This window comes from Prinia subflava, chromosome Z (genome assembly GCF_021018805.1).
Source record: "Prinia subflava isolate CZ2003 ecotype Zambia chromosome Z, Cam_Psub_1.2, whole genome shotgun sequence".
Classification (NCBI taxonomy): domain Eukaryota; kingdom Metazoa; phylum Chordata; class Aves; order Passeriformes; family Cisticolidae; genus Prinia; species Prinia subflava.
The window spans coordinates 7545817-7564508 of NC_086283.1; the positions used below are offsets into that span (position 1 = coordinate 7545817).

Below are 18692 nucleotides of genomic sequence, written 5' to 3' on the forward strand. Positions count from 1 at the left end.
CAGTTTCTTTATATGCAATCTGAATTAGAGGATGGAGGAAGGAGAAAGAGGCAACTTAGTATTAAATAATTATTCATAATTTCCGAAACTGAAGATATATATATAAGCACTAAGTACAGAAAGTACAGGAACACTACTACTGAGTTGAAATGGATCACCAATCCTCATGCCCACTGCAATACTTGGGGAAAAGACAGGATTTGATGCACTCCCACCAGGGACAAATTCAGATCCACTAAGCCCCAAGGAAATGAAGTCACAAAATGAAAGTGCCTCACACAGCCAGACACACTTATTTGTTTACACAGCATAAACTCCCAGCTGCAATCCTGAAGATACTCAACTACAGTAGTAGTGTGTTGTGTAAAAATGACACCTTACATACAGCCAATTTATAGGACTCTAGAAAACATTCAGAAGCTTTCACCAGGATCCTAGCTTATGCCCCTGAGCACAGAAATCACCTAGAAATCTTCATTATGTTTCTACAGCACCTAGAAAAAGTAGGCTCTGAACCATTAATTGAAAATGCTAGGAAAACCCCAAAGCAAATCATGAGCTCTGCTTCTAAATGTTTTATTTGGAACCTTCTGTTCAGGGAGCAGCCTGCCATAGTGGGATTCTTTATTTATTTTTAAATATGTCCTTCAAAACATTATTATTCAAGGCACTGTGATTTACATCTACAGATTAGTGGCGCACTTCAGAAAAATCCTAACAGAACAACCCACTGCCATTCCAGGCTCCATTTGCCAGCATGGGAAGAGACTGCCACCCTGTGGGCTCCATCCAAGACACAACTGCGAGCCCTCACACTCAATATAGAATTGTTGAAAACTTTATTTTTAAGAAAGTGAGGTTAATTGTAGCATTATCCCCATCAATATAATATTGTTTCAAATACATGAATTCACTTGTCATTCTGTACTGCACCTGAGAAAAATCAACATTTCATGAAGGCACTATACATAAAAAGCTTTTTGGAATTACAAGAAAAAAACAATCTATTAAATCAAGCTTTGACCATAGCTAACTAGTGCAATCACTCAGTTCACAAGTGAGTTATGTTCTAAAGGCAGCTTGTTGCACCCTTGGAAAGGTTTAAACACCTGTATTATGGCAATGCTGAATAGCATATACAGATAGTTTAACACCTCTTGATGTCTGGAGCTCATTTGTATTTGTAAAATCCTTCTCCAGTCTTTTTACCCAGCTTCTTTTCTTCTACCAGTTTATTCAGGAGTGGACTGGGTGCAAAAAGAGGATTGTTGGGCTCTAATGAATGCCATCCTGGAAAGGAAGGGAAGTGGATGAATTAGTAACAGTTCTGTTTATATGCAAAGATAATAGAGATCTGCATCTCCTTAGAAAAATATTCAAAGGTCAGCAAACTGAAGAGGGACTGGAACTTATTCTGGGCTGAGACCCTGCAGTACAGCTTCATAAAGCCCAGATCAATACTGATGATTACACACAAATCTAACAATTAGTCTTCAGGCTCAGTGAACTCCAAACGCCATATAATCTCCACCACTGAGGATTTTTAAAAACAATCAGGGAGAACTTTTGAATCACAGTTAAATACAAGGAAATAAAATAAAGGCTCTGCAGAAAAGAAATTCAAGTGCAAAGAAATTCCAAGGTGAATTTCTACCTGCGAAACACATAGTTACTTGGAACAATATAACACTATTCCACAGTACTGTTTAAAGGCAAAAGAGGTTTCACTGAAAATGCCATCATCCAAGTGACATTATGCCTCAGAGGATGTTTAAGCTGCTCATTCAAAAGAACACAACCATCAACAAGCCATCACCAATGATGTATGTTCCTGTATTAACATTCACCCACTTATTAACTGAACTGACAAGGAGATGGTTCACTTACATCTTTTGAGACATTTACTGGGTTTCCTATTAATTAAGAATAAAAATATGGCTGGTAGAAAACGGATAGGGAGTCTCAACATTTGTTGCTTTTCACAGAGTTCCTCACCCCCAGTACATGTCCCTCTTCCCACTGATTCTTTTTCGTTCTTTAAAGTACCATTGATGTTATTATTACTTTCCAATAGCACTTGATGAAGTCAGCAAAGCCACCACTGTTCTGTTCCCATGTAAAGGGTACAAGCATGCAGTACAACTGCTGTACTCATGCAGCATTCTGAGATGAATTCTAACTCCTTTCTCCTCAACAGTTCAAAGGCTATACCATAAACATTCAGTTTAAATAATTAAGAGTCACATTTGCATTAGAACATCTACAATTTAGCTAAAAAGTGGAAAAGTAGAAAAAAAGAAGCATGCAGTACCATCTATAATGTATTTACTGGTATCCAACCCAACATAGTCCAGCAGTTCAAATGGACCCATGGGATAGCCAGCCCCAAGCTTCATAGCAACATCAATATCTTCCTTTGATGCATCTCCTAGAGAAGAGATTGACAGTTTGATGAACAGAGAAGATTCCACGTCTCCTTGGCACCACTTATAAATAATTAACAGGGTGTTATTTCACCCTGGTGCAGCTCTTCACAGAAATCTCTGCATGTTTCACAGCCACAAAAACTGGAGTCAGCATACACATGCTGGAGCATAAAGCTGAACCTCTCACAAAAATAAAAAAGGAAAAAAACGCAAACCCTGCAGGCCTGCTTTCCATTTTCCTGGTTTCCTCTTGCATTTCAATACAGAGCACTGCACTACTGATGGAATCACAGACACCATGCTGACCCTATCAGAACGACTGAAGGAAGAACTGGTCACTATGAAGAAACAAGAGCTTCTTTTAGAGGCAGCAGAACAGGGTAAGTAAGGAACCACTCAATTTCAGCTTTGTGAGATCAGCAGCAGCTTTCGAATGATGCATGGGACAGAGCTACCCTTACACTACAACTGCCAGAACACAAGTGATATTCAGCTGATGGGTAAGGCAGGCATGGAGAGAGGAGCAGGAGCAGCTGAGTAACATGCTTAGCTACAGCACCTATCACGAGAGGATATCTGTTGGGATCAGAGATGACAGATAGGAGAGACTTGAAATGACTGTGTAGGTGCAGTTGAATTCATGAATTCCAAAGTTATTTTAAAAGAAATAATCAAAATTATCAGAAATTTGTTACTTTTGCTTCAGTCTGTGCCTATAAAAATCCTGCTCTGCCACATGGTCACAGTTAACTTTAACCTCATTCTTTAGCTGGGAATACATATTTTAGACTGTCATCTAAGCAGATGCACCTCTACTGCATACTTCTAACCCATATTTTGAGAAAGGCAGTGCACTTTTTCTGCAGATCCTATAAAAAGTATGAAGTTATACAAACCCCAGAGGTACTTGTTAAGTAACCTCCATGCTCGATGCAAACACGGGGTCCGGCAGCTTGGCAGACATAGCCTGTGCAATTTATATGCCTAAGATCAGAGAACCCTAAATTTACAGGCTCTCTTGTAAAGGTAACCACTTCAGTGACAGTTCTGTATGAACTAATAATTTATACATACACTTCCTTTCACTTTTTAAAGCTGACAATGTTTTTTTTAAGCCACATCTTATTTCTGAGAAGCTGTGGAGAGTAACCTTACCTAAGTCTAACATAATTTCAGTTCCCCAAATTCAAACACAGCTAAATCCTCAGCTCATGTACAGCTGATGCAGGTATACAGACTTGTTCTCTCAACAGATTTGTCCCACTTTGTCAAACCTGGCCACCCAACAGTTTCATTACAGTACAATAAAAAATAGTAGAAGGGCAAACAAGGGCTATATCCTTAGTTCATTCTTGTCTCTCCTAGTATAGAGCAGACTTCCACAGAAACTTAGCTGACTGCTTTTTAGTTTTTCCACTACGGACAGGGCAGTACAGAGCACTATACATTAATATTTACACTATGCCCCATTTAAGTAATTGTTAAAATACTAAAGGTATATTGCTTATTATTATAATATTATTATATTGCAAAAGCGCACATTTAACAGAATGAGATTTTGTATACATAAAAACTCAAGGACTAGCCCCATAAAATGACATTTCAATGCTTGGGTTACCAGAAAAGAGATAATTTCATTTAATGTAGATGACAGTCTGGCTCAAGCGTCTACTCTGAGAATAAACACAAAGGATACGATAAAAATTTAATTTGATTCACTGGAACATATGAATTAAAAGACAGTCATCAGCCTTCCCAAGACATCAACTAGCTTTTAAAATAGATTTCATTAGAGTTAAAAAGTCATAAATGAACTTTAGCAAGTTTGGAAATATCGTACTGTGGGAGAAAATACAAAGAGAAAAAAGATTAAATCAAAATATTGTTTGGTTTAGGCAAAAGCAGTCATTTTTAACATACAAATTCAGTGACTGTTTTCTTCTGCATTTAATTAAAAGTTCTGTTGTCTCCTGAAATATGCACAATGATACATGTCACTTAAGAAAGGCACCTCTTTTAAACACACTGAAACACCCACACAATTTATTTAAAACTCTGACTTTTCCTAAAAGAATAATGCCCCGTCGCATTCATGCCTTTGCCTTTCAAGTCACTAAATTTGCTCTTTTCTCCCTTTGAGATGTAATTAGGTACATCTGTTGATGGATAAACAAGTAGTGTTGTTTTGTTCCTTTTTTTTTTTTTGGAAATCAAACCATCCCTTCCATGTACTTTAAAAGAGATTTTTAATATTTAAAGCATATTTGGTGGAATCCTGAAAATGGAGTGCTTTTATCTGTAAAAAAGCAGTGATTTCAAAAACAATATGTTTCAAATGACATTCTTAGTAGCACAGAGCTATGAGCAGAACACTTGAAATAAAAACAATTATAGTCTGTAATTTCATCTTTATCCACTACATTTATTATTGGCTTCTTTTCAAAACAAGTTTCAGTGCTTTGGAAAATTCAGTGGTTCTTTAGGGATTCATGATTATTTTTACCTACATATTAATGTAAAAGTGACCAGCAGTGAGACTGGAGTTCCTGAAGAACCTATATCTAAAACTCAACACAGAAGGGGAACGGGAAGTTTTATGTGGCAGCAGCTGAGCTCAAATCAATTCTGTGCCAGTACCATAGTGTGACACTACTACACCACTTACCTCCAAACTAGTGGTTTATTTCACAAGCCTCATACAAGTGAACTCAGGAGAACTTTACTACTGGTCATATTATGGGACTTTCAATCACTTTTATCAATATCTCCTGGGATAGAGAGAGGAAAGCTCCTGAATAGCGGGCAAAGGACATTTTTACAATGGCACTACACTCACTTTGCCACCTCCAAGCCAGAAACATTTTCCACCACCAGGAATTTCACACACAAGTACTTCCCACTCTGCATAAACTGACACTTCAAAGTGAAGGCAAGGCCTTTCCAGGTACACATGTTGGCTCATATTTAACGTTCTCTATTCATTTCCAGCCTCGACTGTCTGAAAATTTTGAGGGAATCCCAAGGCTTTTCTGAAGCAATGTAACATTTAGCAGTGTTATAGGTCAACATCCCTTGAAGTCCATTTCCCACCACGTACCTCTCTCAAAAAGTCGGACAGCTTCCATCATATATGGCACCAAGAGACGGTTTACAATAAACCCTGGAGTATCCTATGAAAAACAAAAAAGGGATTTTAAGTAAACACTCTTTACCAGAACTACATCCAAACGCTACATGACAAATAAAACAAGTGGAAGAAGACACTTATTGTATCATTACCTGAGATACTCTCTGAACTGTTTTTCTGAACTCATTTATCTGCTCAGTATTAAAGCATAAAACATTGTGAAATTCAAACAAGGAATGGCACAAAAATAGTCATGACTGAGAACAATACGACTACTACAAGCCCAAAGCAATTAACCTCAAACAATTTAATATGGCTAGTGTTTTCTTTATCAAGAGTCTAATGATATGAGATTTCCTGAAGGTTAGGAGAGAAGCAGTTCTTCCCTCACAGTTTTTTGTGTGTGTGTGTGTGTGTGTGTGTCTACTATCAGAAGCACTCCTGACTAAACAGTCTGCTTCTCCCCCACTGCTCACTGATGATCCATACTTTTGAAAGTTAGGATTGTTTTAACAGCAAACATAACATTAACAATGAAAAGATAAGACACATGCTGTCAGAAGGGAACAAATTAATACAAAACTTCTTTCACACAAGCATCAATCAAAAGCACAATCAATCAATCAAACACAAGACAGTTTTACAAATATAGTACTATTTTGTATATTACTGTTTCAGATGTTTATTATTCATTGCACTTTATCTCAATATTTAATCCAGAGAATCCCATGCAATGTTTCTTCTATAAGCAAGAATTTTAAAAAAAGTTCAGGTGTGAATACTGCATTATTCTCTATCCAAGATCATTTATAACAACTCATCCTATACTCTACACATTGCATAGTACTAAACTATGACAGATACAGGAGAAAAATCAACTGAGTGATTTAGCCAGAATCACAGAATGTTTTAGCCAGAATTTAGAGAACATAGCCAGAATTAGAGTCCAGCATCTAGAAGCTGAATTAATTAATCTGGTAACTACTGGATTGCAGGCCCTTCTTTTTATGACCAACTGTCTTCTGGGGGCTGTGAAACCCAAAGCAGCAGCTTGCACAAAGCTATCCAGACCACAGCTTAATGGATTCAGAAAAGATGTGCTTTCGAAGTAGGGTGCTTCTCTAGAGAAAAAAACCCAAAGCTGAGAAGAAATTAAGATTCTAGTGTCTAGTTACTGCAGTCTTAAGAAAAACTTGCAATGAGCACACACCATGGAGGATTTAGCCAACTGCCTCACAGTACAAGAGGCAGCAGTTTTCTCTCTGGCAAGGCTAAAGATGAGCCCCTGCTTAAGCTCTCCAGTCTATGCTTCTGCAGGACTTGAAAAACAGACCCTACAACAGTAAGCCCTGATACCTGTGAGTTTTCCTGCTCTAGATAAGATGTCTAGAGTCACCAGACTTTGAAGAGTTTATGGTAAATGTGGGTGTTTTCTTTGTCAAATTGCTTTTAATTATGAAGACAAACTGGGCAAGAAACAGCCTGGAAATTTTTGAGGTGCTTATATGTAGGAGAAGGGAATACAGGTGACCTTGCCCCAGTAAGTAACAGCTGTTTGAATTACCCAGCACAGTCTCGCCCCTGTGAGTCACAGCCATAGCCAATAAAGACAAGTGATTAAAAGGGAGTGGGTTAGCTGGAGAGGGGAGAATCATCCTGGAGGATCATGAACATAAGAACCATGAGGGAGAAGGATCCTGGGGAGAGAGAATCACTGCTGTGAGGTCAGTCTGGGTCTGCAGTTAGAGCCTTTTGTTGGAATCTGCAGTCACAGTCTAGCTAGGTAAAAACCTGCAGAGTTTGCAAACCAATACCTGCAGTCAGAGTTTAGCAGGAAATAACCAGCAGTCAAAGGCTGCAAGGGAAACTCACAGGAGGAGCTTACTGCAGCCAGAGTCAGTGAATGGTTGGAATCAGGATGGCTAAGCTGTGAAGAGGAATAAACCAGGACTCTTTACATGCTGTGATAAACAAGAAGTCTGTGTCTCAGCTCATTTCTACCCTCTAACAAGAGAGCTGCTGCAACACTCATGCATCTACTAAAACCTACCACCTTAAAATGAACAGTCTACAAGGACAGACCCTCTGAACACTACACTGTCAAAATGTACTCACCTTACAACTGACAGGACTCTTTCCTACTGCTTTACTGAAATCCACAAGCGATTCAAAAGTCTTTTGGCTGGTCATTGGAGTCTTGATGACCTGAGTACAGGGAAGGTAGAGAGAACATAAGCATATTTATGACCAGAATCTCTCTCATTTCCCCATTTCAGCAATGTAATCTAGAACACTCTTCCAGAAATTCACACAACGTTTTGCAAAAAGCCATCTTCAATGGATAGATACGTAACAGACACAGAGCACTATTTCACACACAGATACACCATTTTGCAATACTGTTTCTTTTAGACACTTTCCCAGTCAGCCACTAGGGATGGATGGTAAAAGGAACCATTCTTTGAGAGCACACTTAAGAGATCATAGCGTATCAAAACAACTTTAAAAGCTACATATTCTCCATTGTCCTGGGAAACACAAAGACATCATTCTAGACAACCATTTAAACAGCTGTAGTTCCTGATACAACAGGTTCTAACAGCTACTCCCCCTCACTACAACCTCCTCTCAGGCAATTTTACGGAGTGATAGGGTTTCTTCTTGGCATCCTTTTCTCAAGCTAAACAATCCCAGCTCCCTCAGCTGCTCCTCTGGTGAGTTACTCTCTGGACTCTTCACCAGCTCTGTTTCCTTTCTCTGGACACCTCAATGTCTTTCTTGTAGTGAAAGGCCCAGAACTGGACACAGCACTCAAGGTATGGCCTCATCAGTACGAGGGGGACAGTCACTGCCCTGTCCTGCTGGTCACACTATTTTTGACACAAGGCAGGACACCCTTGGCCTTCTTGGCCACCTGGGCACACACTGGCTCATGTTCAGCAGCTGTCAGTCAGCAGTCCCAGATCCTCTTCCTCTGGTCAGATTTCCAACCCCTGTTCCCCAGCCTGTAGCACTGGAAACATTGACACAAACACGACTGAGTTTGTTTCAAAAGTGACAAGGCAATAGATTTCATCTCCTGACATTTCAAACTGGTTTCCACACGGCGATCAGCGCTTCCTATGAATAAGCCTCCCTGCTTGAAATGATGGCTATAAACAGCACCTCTGTTGGCAGTCCAGTGGAGAACTCAGGAGCCTTGAGACTGAAGGAGTTAGCTCGGTCTCTTAAACCTGCCCCTCAATAGAGACTGCAGCACCCTCTGATCACTAGAGGTAGCAAATTCGATATCAGTACAGCTGGAAACGGATATCCACTCTGTCAATCCAACTGAAATCTCACTGCTGACAATTGCACTGCTGGGCTGCAGCTGCTACTATGATGGAACATGATGAAAACAGCCCCTGTAAGGTGTGCTCATAGCACATTCACCTCCACAAGCTTCATCATAGGCACAGGATTGAAGAAATGGAGACCACCAAATCGGTCCTGCCTGGTGGTTGCGTTTGCCATCTTTGTGATTTGCAAGGATGAAGTGTTGCTTGCAAATATCGCATGCCTGGAAATGAAAAATATATAGACTGCATGAAGGACAGTAGGAGACTGAGGCACTAAACACAAATAAGACATCCATTGGCTAAGCATCCAAGAACTCTCAGAAATATCCCAGCAGTTTATCACAGTCCTTTTGCTGAGGTCTAAGCACAGCCATGATTAAATAACCACTGCAAAGGCCATGAGACTTCCTGATTGTTGAGGAATTATACTGAATACTTCTATTAGGTGCTGGAAAAAAAGGACTGCGCAAGTAGAAAATTTTATTTAACTCCCCAGATCCATTCTAGGTAATTCTTTCAGCAATCCTGAAAACCTGAGGGTATTAGTATTTGTTGGTAAAACATTTACACACTTGTTGAAACCCAAGCATATACGATATCAAAAATGCACTTTGGAGTCTTACAGAAAATTTTCAATCTACTTTGTTTTAAAATTATCAGTGATAGATATGATGAGCAAACCTACCATCAGGGCAAAGATTTGATGAGGAAAAAAACAGAGAAAACTTAAGACCTGCCATGCATAGGACGCTGCAAAGGATACACAAAATGCCAAGAATTTTATGACATACAGGAAGTCCTTTTCCAGACATAAAGCAGATTTACTAACTGCAATTTATCATGGTTTAATTTCTTTTTGTTTATTTGGGTTTTTCTTTCCAGAAATATCTCAAAACCTCAACAGTCCTCCTATCACAGCAAAAACTTACAGAAATGGTTTTTTCTTCAAATCATGAAAATCTAAAATCTGAAACTAAATTAGAGATTAAACCTTACCTTTCATTTCAGGCTGCGTCCTACTGTCCCTTCAAAAAGTTATCCTACTGGACTCAGCAAATGCTTATCTACATTGATACTTTGCTTACATTGTATTAGATGTAACTGAGCTATACTAAAGAGCTTTCTGAAAAGTTATGTCCAAGTCATGGGGACATCTTATAGAAGCATTAAAGAAAACATTTCAAGACAAAAACACCCACTTTGTTTTCCATTTTTTATGTCTTCTTTTTTGTTATTGTGAAAGAAATAAAAAAAAATCTGAAAATTCCTGTTTAATCTTCTTACAAATATTCATTTATTAGCTCCCCCACTCCCCACCATAAAGTGACCTTATACTGTTCTGAGGTGAAGTACTAAAAGAAGCATTCTGCATTTCATAGTTTTGACCTTGCAAGGTCAGTGCATACAAAAGTCACTTACTCTCACGTAAAATTTGCCACTGTATATAAAAATTAAAATATTAATATAAAAAAGAAGCACATTGATTTGTGAAATGTAATCATTGCTAGGTTTATATCTGCGTTCACTTAAGAGATTTTACCTCAGTACCTCTTCTGTAGCCTCACACAATAGAAAGACTTGGAAAAAAGAAAAGCATTGAATTTGCACTGTTAACAAGTGCAGTGTAGTTACTCTTTCTTCTCTCACCAGCCAATTGACTTGAGATAGACTTTTCATGCCTCTGTGACTTAGAATTACACAACCCACACTTCAGGTGACAGCAGTTGGGAGGCTTTGGGAAGGCAGTACTAGTGAAGCTATAGGAATGGCTTTCCCAGCACCAGAGTGCTTTCTCTTGGTGCCATCTAGTGGCTCAGGGAAAGACGTCAAAAGCAGAGCCCAAAACAAGAGAAACATTAATAGATATTTTCAATAAATCCAACTTTTAGAGCCCAGCTGCCTTACACAGCAAACACTGAACACTTCTTTTTTTAGCAGTTTTATAACACGTTTGTTCTAACACAGTGAACAGCTGAAAACAGTGGCCAGGTCCAAGCAGATGTGAGTTTCCACATCTAAAGGTAAATCCTAGACCAAGGAATATTGATGGGCATTTCCTACATCCCAGAAAAAAAACCAAAAAAACCCAGAAAGCAAGTACAGAAAAGTTCTTAAAGTGGATACCCAAAAGTTCTTTTGTCTTATTCATTACAACCCTGTTCAGAAAAGTGCTGCAGTGTCTACAAAAAGCCTAGCCTGACCTTTTTCAAAATGGAAATGCAAGACTGACTCCATTCAAGAAAAGGAAAACAAAAATGAAGAGTGGGTAGCAATGCTTTACTCTGTTCCAAAGATGATGACCATGTAACACAGTAATAAATAGCAAATATGGTGAGTATAATACTGAGTGGAACAGAATATACAATTCTGCCTTCCGCATTTTGCAAAGCTCTAAGAACATAAACCAGTGTGTTAGACTAATGGCACCCAACAAACAGCATCCACTGTTTCACCTGGGCAGTTACCCACATGAGGAATACCCACATACCCACATGAGTTTCCATGGTGCTCTGGAGTTGCCAAACAATGCTGGATTATTACATTTGATTTGAACACTTTAGAGAAATTCGGTCCCCACTCACAAATACAACTTTTCTCAAATAAAGAATAGCTTTCCCATGCCCTACATGTACAGATCGACTTTCAGAGGAATTACAGTTATTTTATAGGAAAAGGAAGAGGAATTAAGTTAATTGTGCTATGCTTTTTCAATGTAATATTTTAGATTTTTCCAGTTCCCAGACTTATTTATTTTCCTTGGCAATGTCTTCGTGGTGCAGAAATGGGAGATTTCATCATCTTGGCAGAACAACTGTAATACATAGCCCCTCCCATCTCCACTTGCTCTCTCCACTCCTGTGGTAAGTCCTGAGACTTGAATGAAGCCAAGTCCTCCCTCCACAGCATCCTGGTCTCTCCCTGTAACCCACACTTCAGAGAGCCATCAATGCCCCAAGCCCCTCAGAAGTAAAGCTCCTGCTGAGACTCAAAGCTGTCTTTAAAAGAAATCCTGTCTTAGTTACCAATTAACCACAAGTCTACCACCCCTACTAAGCTGTCCACACAACAGGTTTATAAATTTTGAACTATTCAATCTTAGAAAAGATTGTGGAATGCTAGCACTGACAGGAAGAACTTTCCAATCCAGCACAGTGCCATGTGGGATGAGTAAAACATACTGTTTCCTTCTAACACATGGAAAAACCACTCACTACAGGTTTCTTTCTTTCTCCACACTATGCACATGATCTGCAACTCTGTACTCTCTCACATTTGCAAATTACCTTTTCTAGACAAAGCTAATATTTTAAACACTCAACTACTAAGTTTCACTGTTCTAGGGATTTTTCATCTAGACTTTCTAAACTACAATCCATTCTCTTTGCCATTCACTTCACTTTCCTTTGTCCTACACATAAGATATCTGTATGTTTATAATAATTTCCAAATATGCTCTTAAAAAGTTAGACCTCTTGTCTTAGCCATTTTTCCCAGCCCTGCAAAATCATCCCTTTTGCAATGGGCAGGAGCATATTTAAACAACTCTCAGTATGCAGCTGTGCTGACAAACAGCTCAGTCTTACAAAAAATAGCCTCAGGTGTTCCAAATAGATATTTCTAAGGGAGGCTCCAAGTCTCCATGCCCACATTTCCTCACTGACTGGTTTTAGTTTAGCAATAAGTACACTTCAATTTGCTCATTACATAACTAATGCTCTGTTTGCACAAAATAGGCACAATCCAACCATAATAAGGCACCCTCATAAATGCAGAAGGCAGCTAGTTACTTTTGTGTGTCAAGGTAATGGCAAGTTACCCTGTGCTCAGTATGTGGCTGCTTGTGATCATTTACTGTTTTCAAAATTACCAGGTAATTTTAATTACTGACAGTAGGAGAAAGCCTGAAAATCTCCCCAGGCTGAAGTCAACTAATGATAACATCTTTTCTCCCTTGACATGATACTCAAGATACAGCTTGCCCAGCTGACAGATTAGACAGTCTAGAACACCTCTTAGCCAATGCTCCCAGATTTACCTGCACTAGTTAGTCTCAACCTGCAAGCAGTCACAGTCTCATGATCCTGACTCATCACTTACAAGCCTCAAATTTCTGAGACTGCATGCTCACCTGAACAGCATTTTTGAGTTTGGATACAATTCAACAGTAGCTTCCAGCAGTTATCAAATATAGTTCAAAGACATTTCCAGGGACTGTAAGTAACTGAATGAGTGCCTACTAGAATACTATTCACCCTTTTACACCACACACAATAACCAGCAATGGCTGTTTCCTAACTCTTGTAATACAAAGTAAAGTTATTTCACTTAAGACATTATTGAGCTGATTGAGACTTGTTCTTAAAACTTGTTTATGTACAGTGTGCTGGAAACAAATCCTTTATCATACCAATTCCCTATTTTAAAAAACACAACATTAACAGTAACCCATGTGTACTGGAACAAGTTAATTCTACTGTTCTGCATTTGTAGCTGGATTTAGATTTGAACTTGCCAAGTAGATGGGCCATCTCAATGACTAAACACACCTGGAACAGCAAAGGTACAATGAAACAAGCATATGAAGAAATGCATCACACCTCAGAATGTAACATATGCACCTGGCACAACAACTATTCCAACACGATAGTCTGGAGCTAGTCTAAGACAGCAAAACTCATTTTTAAATAAAGCAGCTACGAAAACAGAGAACTAACTGTAAGTATAAAAACAGAAAATAAAATAGTCTAAGTTTCAAAATGTAGCAGGAAAAATATACATACTCTGGAGCAAACTTATCCAGTGTCTTGAAGAGTTCATTTTTGACTTCCAGGTTCTCCACAATGGCTTCTATCACCAAATCCGTGCTGTGGACCACTGATGCTGCATCTGTGCTTGTTGTGAGGTTCTTCAAGGTCTTCTTGATGAACTCAGTACCAGCCTGAAACATTTGCAAGCAGCTATAATGTCTATTTACAGTGATTTAATTTACTTTTAATGAGAATCCCATTATGTGCTCTGGTGTTTTTGACCCCTCCCCCTCCCACAAAATGCAGGCAGCCTGCCACATTTCCAAATCAATGAGAAAGTTCCAAGTGTATAGAGATACAATGCCTTCCACTGACAAAATTTTCCTAGCCAATCAAATCTGTTTTGAAGTAAATAGGAGACCTTTAAACTCATTCTTTTAGGAAGACCATTTGCTGTAATCCAACCTTCAGCACAAGAGTCTGAATGATCACCTGATTGGTCATCAGTAGCTATAGTTTCAGTGAAAAATTGGGGAAAAATGTTTTTTCATAGTCAGTCTCTTGACATAGTTTGTGTGGGCAGAAATCAAACAGAAATGCAAGATTTCTAGCCAAGGGTAAATGGTAACGTAGTACAAAAAAAATACTACATGCTAGAATATAATGGCATACAAAAAGTACAAGTATTATGTGGACAATTTTATTTTTGATTAAAAGACTCTCCATAATTACATATGTATGCTCTACTTATCCTGGCACTCCCATACTCCTGCAAACAAGCCCTTTTCATTTCCTTTGTCTGTTGCATCATTTTCCGGCAGTCATCAATATCAGTATACACTGTGTATGTTAATGTGTATCAAAAGAAGAAATAAATCTTCTGTATGTGTTAATATGTATCAAAAGAAGACATGAATGTGCTGTGGAATTTAGAGAAACAAGCACAGCAACAAGTAACAGGATACAAAGTTCGACTCCTCAACTGCTCCACAGTGGCTTGCTGTATGCAAGTCATACTCAGTAATGCAAGTGCAAAGTTATACACCTAACGTGTCGACTACACTCTCATTTCCCTTGCAGTAATCCTGTGCCCAAGTGTTAGGAGGAAAAAAGTAAAATAATAAAAGACTCTTTACTCAGGTATTAAGACAATTTTGTTACTAATTTGCTTTTGGACAAGATGGGTGTATTCCCAGGTAAGCATTCAAAGACTGCTTACTTTTAAGTTACAATGAATAATTTGACTCCATTTCACACTTAGCATCTGTTTTAAAATATTGCCAAATTGGTTTAAATCTTTGTCTTAAAGCTGAAGTTTTTTAAGGAAAGAAAATGAGGTAAGACATCTTTCAATCTCCCTAAATTTAAAAAATAAATAAATAAATAAATAAATAAAAATTAAAAACGTCTAAAAACCCACAACAAACTGAAAGTACAGGTTCTTAAGCACACTGGGAAAAGTTTTCTTTGTAAGCAAGTATAACAACATGCTCTATAATGCATAACTGCAATATCATAACTTTAACGGTTATGTTAAAAATGACAGTTTTTATTCTTCCAAGCTTTCCTAGAGGAATAAAGAAGAAGGTGTCAACCTCAGGCTTATCCGCAAACTTCTTCTTTGCCACTCTTTTCAAACTCTCTTCAATTCCTTTTGTAGACTTTTTAAGGATGTCATCTGACTGGTCAACTAACACCACAGTATGACCACTGGCTGCTGCAACCTGAAAGTTTAAAAAAAAAAAAAAATTCAACATCAGTGTCACAAAACCAACCATATTGATTTGTGTGATAAGCCAGACAATACACCAGGCATTTAGGCAAAAGAGAGCTAAAAGATATCAAATTAAATGCACTTGACTAGAAAAATCATAAAAGCCTGTATGCAGTTGGGGTGATGCTGAAGGGATAAAGATCTCAAACAACTTGAGGGAAAAAGAAAAAGAAATTTGTCTTTCCTTCACTCTGCCTGCAGAATCTTGTGTCTGAAAGCATCTAAATTCTGTGGCTGTGGCTATAGAATAAACAGCCGTCTTGAAAGGAACAACTGTTTTAGCTGAGAGCCTTGGATCTTGTAAGGAAAAAGGGCTGCAGAGACCAAAACTCTAGCTGAAATGGAAGGTACAGATATCTCATGAAGAAAAGCATGGTGATATTCTCATCCAATTTGCCTCACTAACCCCACAAATAACAAAATGCCAGATTGTCTCCGGACAGCAGCAGTAGAGCTTTAAAAAGCGATCAGTCTGCAGGCAGACATTTATTTATCCAGCTTGGTTTCTTATTTTCATTATGGCCATTCCATAGAAAACACCTAAACCAAGCTTGCACCTCTACTCCTAACATTTCATCTGTTGCTGATCATTTGTAACAGTGAAGCAAGGCTCTTCAATCTTCAGATGAAAAGTCATTACCAAGCACATTTTTAAGAGGTGCTTCAGTGAGGATCCATTTATGACATTATCACTGACCAGCTGGTGAAAAATGCTAGAAAAATCAACATCTTTCATTTCCCATCATATTTACATGGACAGGGAGGAAGAAAACGAGACAAGATACCATCTCCTTGCAACTCAAACATACACTTGTCTAAACTCTACTATCCAATGATCTTAAGAATGCTAAATAAGAAACCCGAGTGCTGGAGAGTCAATACTTTTCTTATACAGAAGTGCTTTTCACACAACAGAATCAAAAATTTTGGCTTTCAGCCATACATTTCAACAGAGGCTTGCTTCACCTAACAGTATGAAAAACCAAGAGGAGACACAATTTCTTAAGTGTTCAAAAAGAGATGAAAAGCAGCTTTATTAATAGGGTACAGGGGAGACACCACTCAGTGTTATAATAACCTCTGCTTTGAGATAATTTTGGATTGATAAATTGGAGGCAGATGGTCAGCAAAACAATCCTGGCTCCTTAACAGCGATAGAGGCCTGCAATCCCTGTTACTGTCAAATACCAGACACGTTTCCCTTGACAAGCTGCTCTCTGAAAATCTGCAGTTCAGCAGAACAAGATCAGCTCACTTACCTGGAAAATTATAAGCTTTGCATAGTGTGCATCTTCCTCAAACAGAAGAACAACAACTTTTTTTCTAAGTTGTTCTTTGACGGTTCTTCAACGGAAATCTCAAGCTCAAGTATCACGATGCAGAAGAGTGTTTTTATCAGAAAAGTGAACAACTATTTTCTTAGCCAAAAAACCCCCAACTTCTGTATTCCTTCTGCTAGAGATTTGCCAGGAATGTAAGAAAAGAATGTTCTGAGAAGCAAACCTATTAATTCATTGAAATGGAGAACTGCTACTCATGAGCTCCAGCTCCAGCCTCAGTCAGTTTCTACTTGGATGCCTGCCTACTGCCCTTATTCTTTGTGAAGTCTGTGAACTACCCTGGTATTCTGGGCAATAGGTTCTTTCTCTGAATTAACTAAGTGCTGAAATTTTCACTCACTGAAAGGACTCTCCAGTTTCATGTCCCAAAGCTATCGAGTTAAAGGTGTACTTAAAAGCCAAAGGCCTGAGATAAAACTCTGGGAAAATAAGTCCTATTTAAATATTAACCACTCCATAACTCTAAGGACGACTGTCAGCTAAATGCTCGTTTTAGCTGTTGCATTCTACTGGTAAAATGTCTAAAATGTCACTTGATCTGCCCCCTTGGCAAGTTAGACAAATCTTCTTCCCAACCAACAATTTCCATATATCATTACCCACTGTCTGTTTAGGATTAGTCCACGCACTGTCTTAAGAACCACCTTTAACAATTTAAACCATCATCCGTGGCTCTTTTCACCAACCCAGCTGACCTGACGATGTGCGGATCAGCAAGAGAAGGAGAAGTGTGAAAGCTGAGCAAGCAGAGAGCAGCAAGGCAACAACACTTTATACCCCGCCCCGGCAGCAGTCGAACCCAAACCCGCAGCAGTCTGGCACCAGAGCGCAGGGACGTGTCCAGCACGGCCGAGAGCCAGCGCAGCCACTGCTTCCCACACCAACGCAGCCTGGAAAGGCGAGCGCGAAGGAGTCTGACCACGGACCGTAACTCATCCCGAGAAGCGCCAGGAGGGTTGTTTTGTTGTAGGTTTATTAACGCCGGTCGGTCAGCAGACCGCTCGCCCTCCCGCCGGGGAGGGCGCGGAGCGCAGCACCGCGGCCGGGCTCGGCTCGGAGCGCAGGACCGAGCGGAGCGCAGGGCGCGGCAGCAGCAGCCCGGGAAGGGCCCGCGCTGCCGCAGGCGCTCGCCGGGCCCCGCGGCCGCCATGGCGCCGCCGCCCCCCCCCCGCCCCGCGGCCGGGCCGCCCCACCGCGCTCACCTGGGCGATGCCGGCGCCCATGAGGCCGCCGCCGATGATCGTGACATGCTTGATCAGCAGCTTCTTGGCGTCCGCCGTGGCGGCGTCGGAGGAGGCGGCGCGCACGAAGTGGCGGGTGGCGAAGGCCATGGCGAAGTCGCGGAGCGAGCGGCGGAGCCGGGACAGGCGGGGCCGGGCGGGCGGGACGAGGGCCGCGCTCCGCCCCGGGGGAAGGCGGAAAGTCCCGGCTGCGCGCTCCCAGCCGCCCGCCGAGGGAGAGGCGCGTTGGGTCTTTCACCTTGGCTACCTCTGATTCCTTGAGAGCCAAGCAGCAAGGCCAAGGACAGCACTGCCGGAACGCCCACAAGCCCCCGGCTGGCGCTGGGCCGGCGGCCGAGACTGCGCTGATGCTCGTCCTCTGCCGCAGAGGTCACCCAGCTGCCCTCAGCGCTCACCTTCCCGCTGCCGCTGCTCATGCTCACAGAATCACAGAATCAGTGAGGTTGGAAAGACCTTCGAGACCATCCCATGACCAAACACGGCCATGTCAACTGGACAATGGCACCAAGTGGCACATCCAGTCTTTCGTTAAACACCTCCAGGGACGGTGACTCCAACACCTCCCTGGGCAGCCCACTCCAATAACCAATCACCCTCTCTGGGAACAGGGTTCAACCTAAACTTCTTTCAATACAGCTTGTTATGGCTGTATCCTCTCATCCTGTCACTAGTTGCGTGGGAGAAGAGGCCGACCCTCA

The 18692-nt window shown here is 40.4% G+C and overlaps 1 protein-coding gene across 1 annotated transcript; it reads right to left on the bottom strand.

The window, feature by feature from the left end:
* Positions 1–822: 822 nt before the first annotated feature.
* Positions 823–18144, bottom strand: HADH (hydroxyacyl-CoA dehydrogenase). Its single transcript, XM_063421535.1, has 8 exons — positions 17956–18144; positions 15235–15363; positions 13673–13830; positions 8986–9112; positions 7669–7758; positions 5524–5596; positions 2312–2428; positions 823–1290 (listed from the first exon to the last, which is right to left on the bottom strand). Exons 1-8 carry the CDS (start codon positions 18082–18084, stop codon positions 1172–1174), a joined length of 942 nt encoding a protein of 313 aa, XP_063277605.1. The 5' UTR covers positions 18085–18144; the 3' UTR covers positions 823–1171.
* Between the last annotated feature and the right edge of the window lie 548 nt (positions 18145–18692).

Excerpts from the sequence above, each read along its gene's own strand:
- HADH (XM_063421535.1), bottom strand. The coding sequence starts at position 18,084 with ATGGCCTTCGCCACCCGCCACTTCGTGCGCGCCGCCTCCTCCGACGCC. Across the intron at positions 7,759-8,985 it reads CTATGATGAAGCTTGTGGAG|GTCATCAAGACTCCAATGAC; the intron begins GTGAATGTGCTA and ends CCCTGTACTCAG. Across the intron at positions 1,291-2,311 it reads CAGTAAATACATTATAGATG|GATGGCATTCATTAGAGCCC; the intron begins GTACTGCATGCT and ends CTTCCTTTCCAG.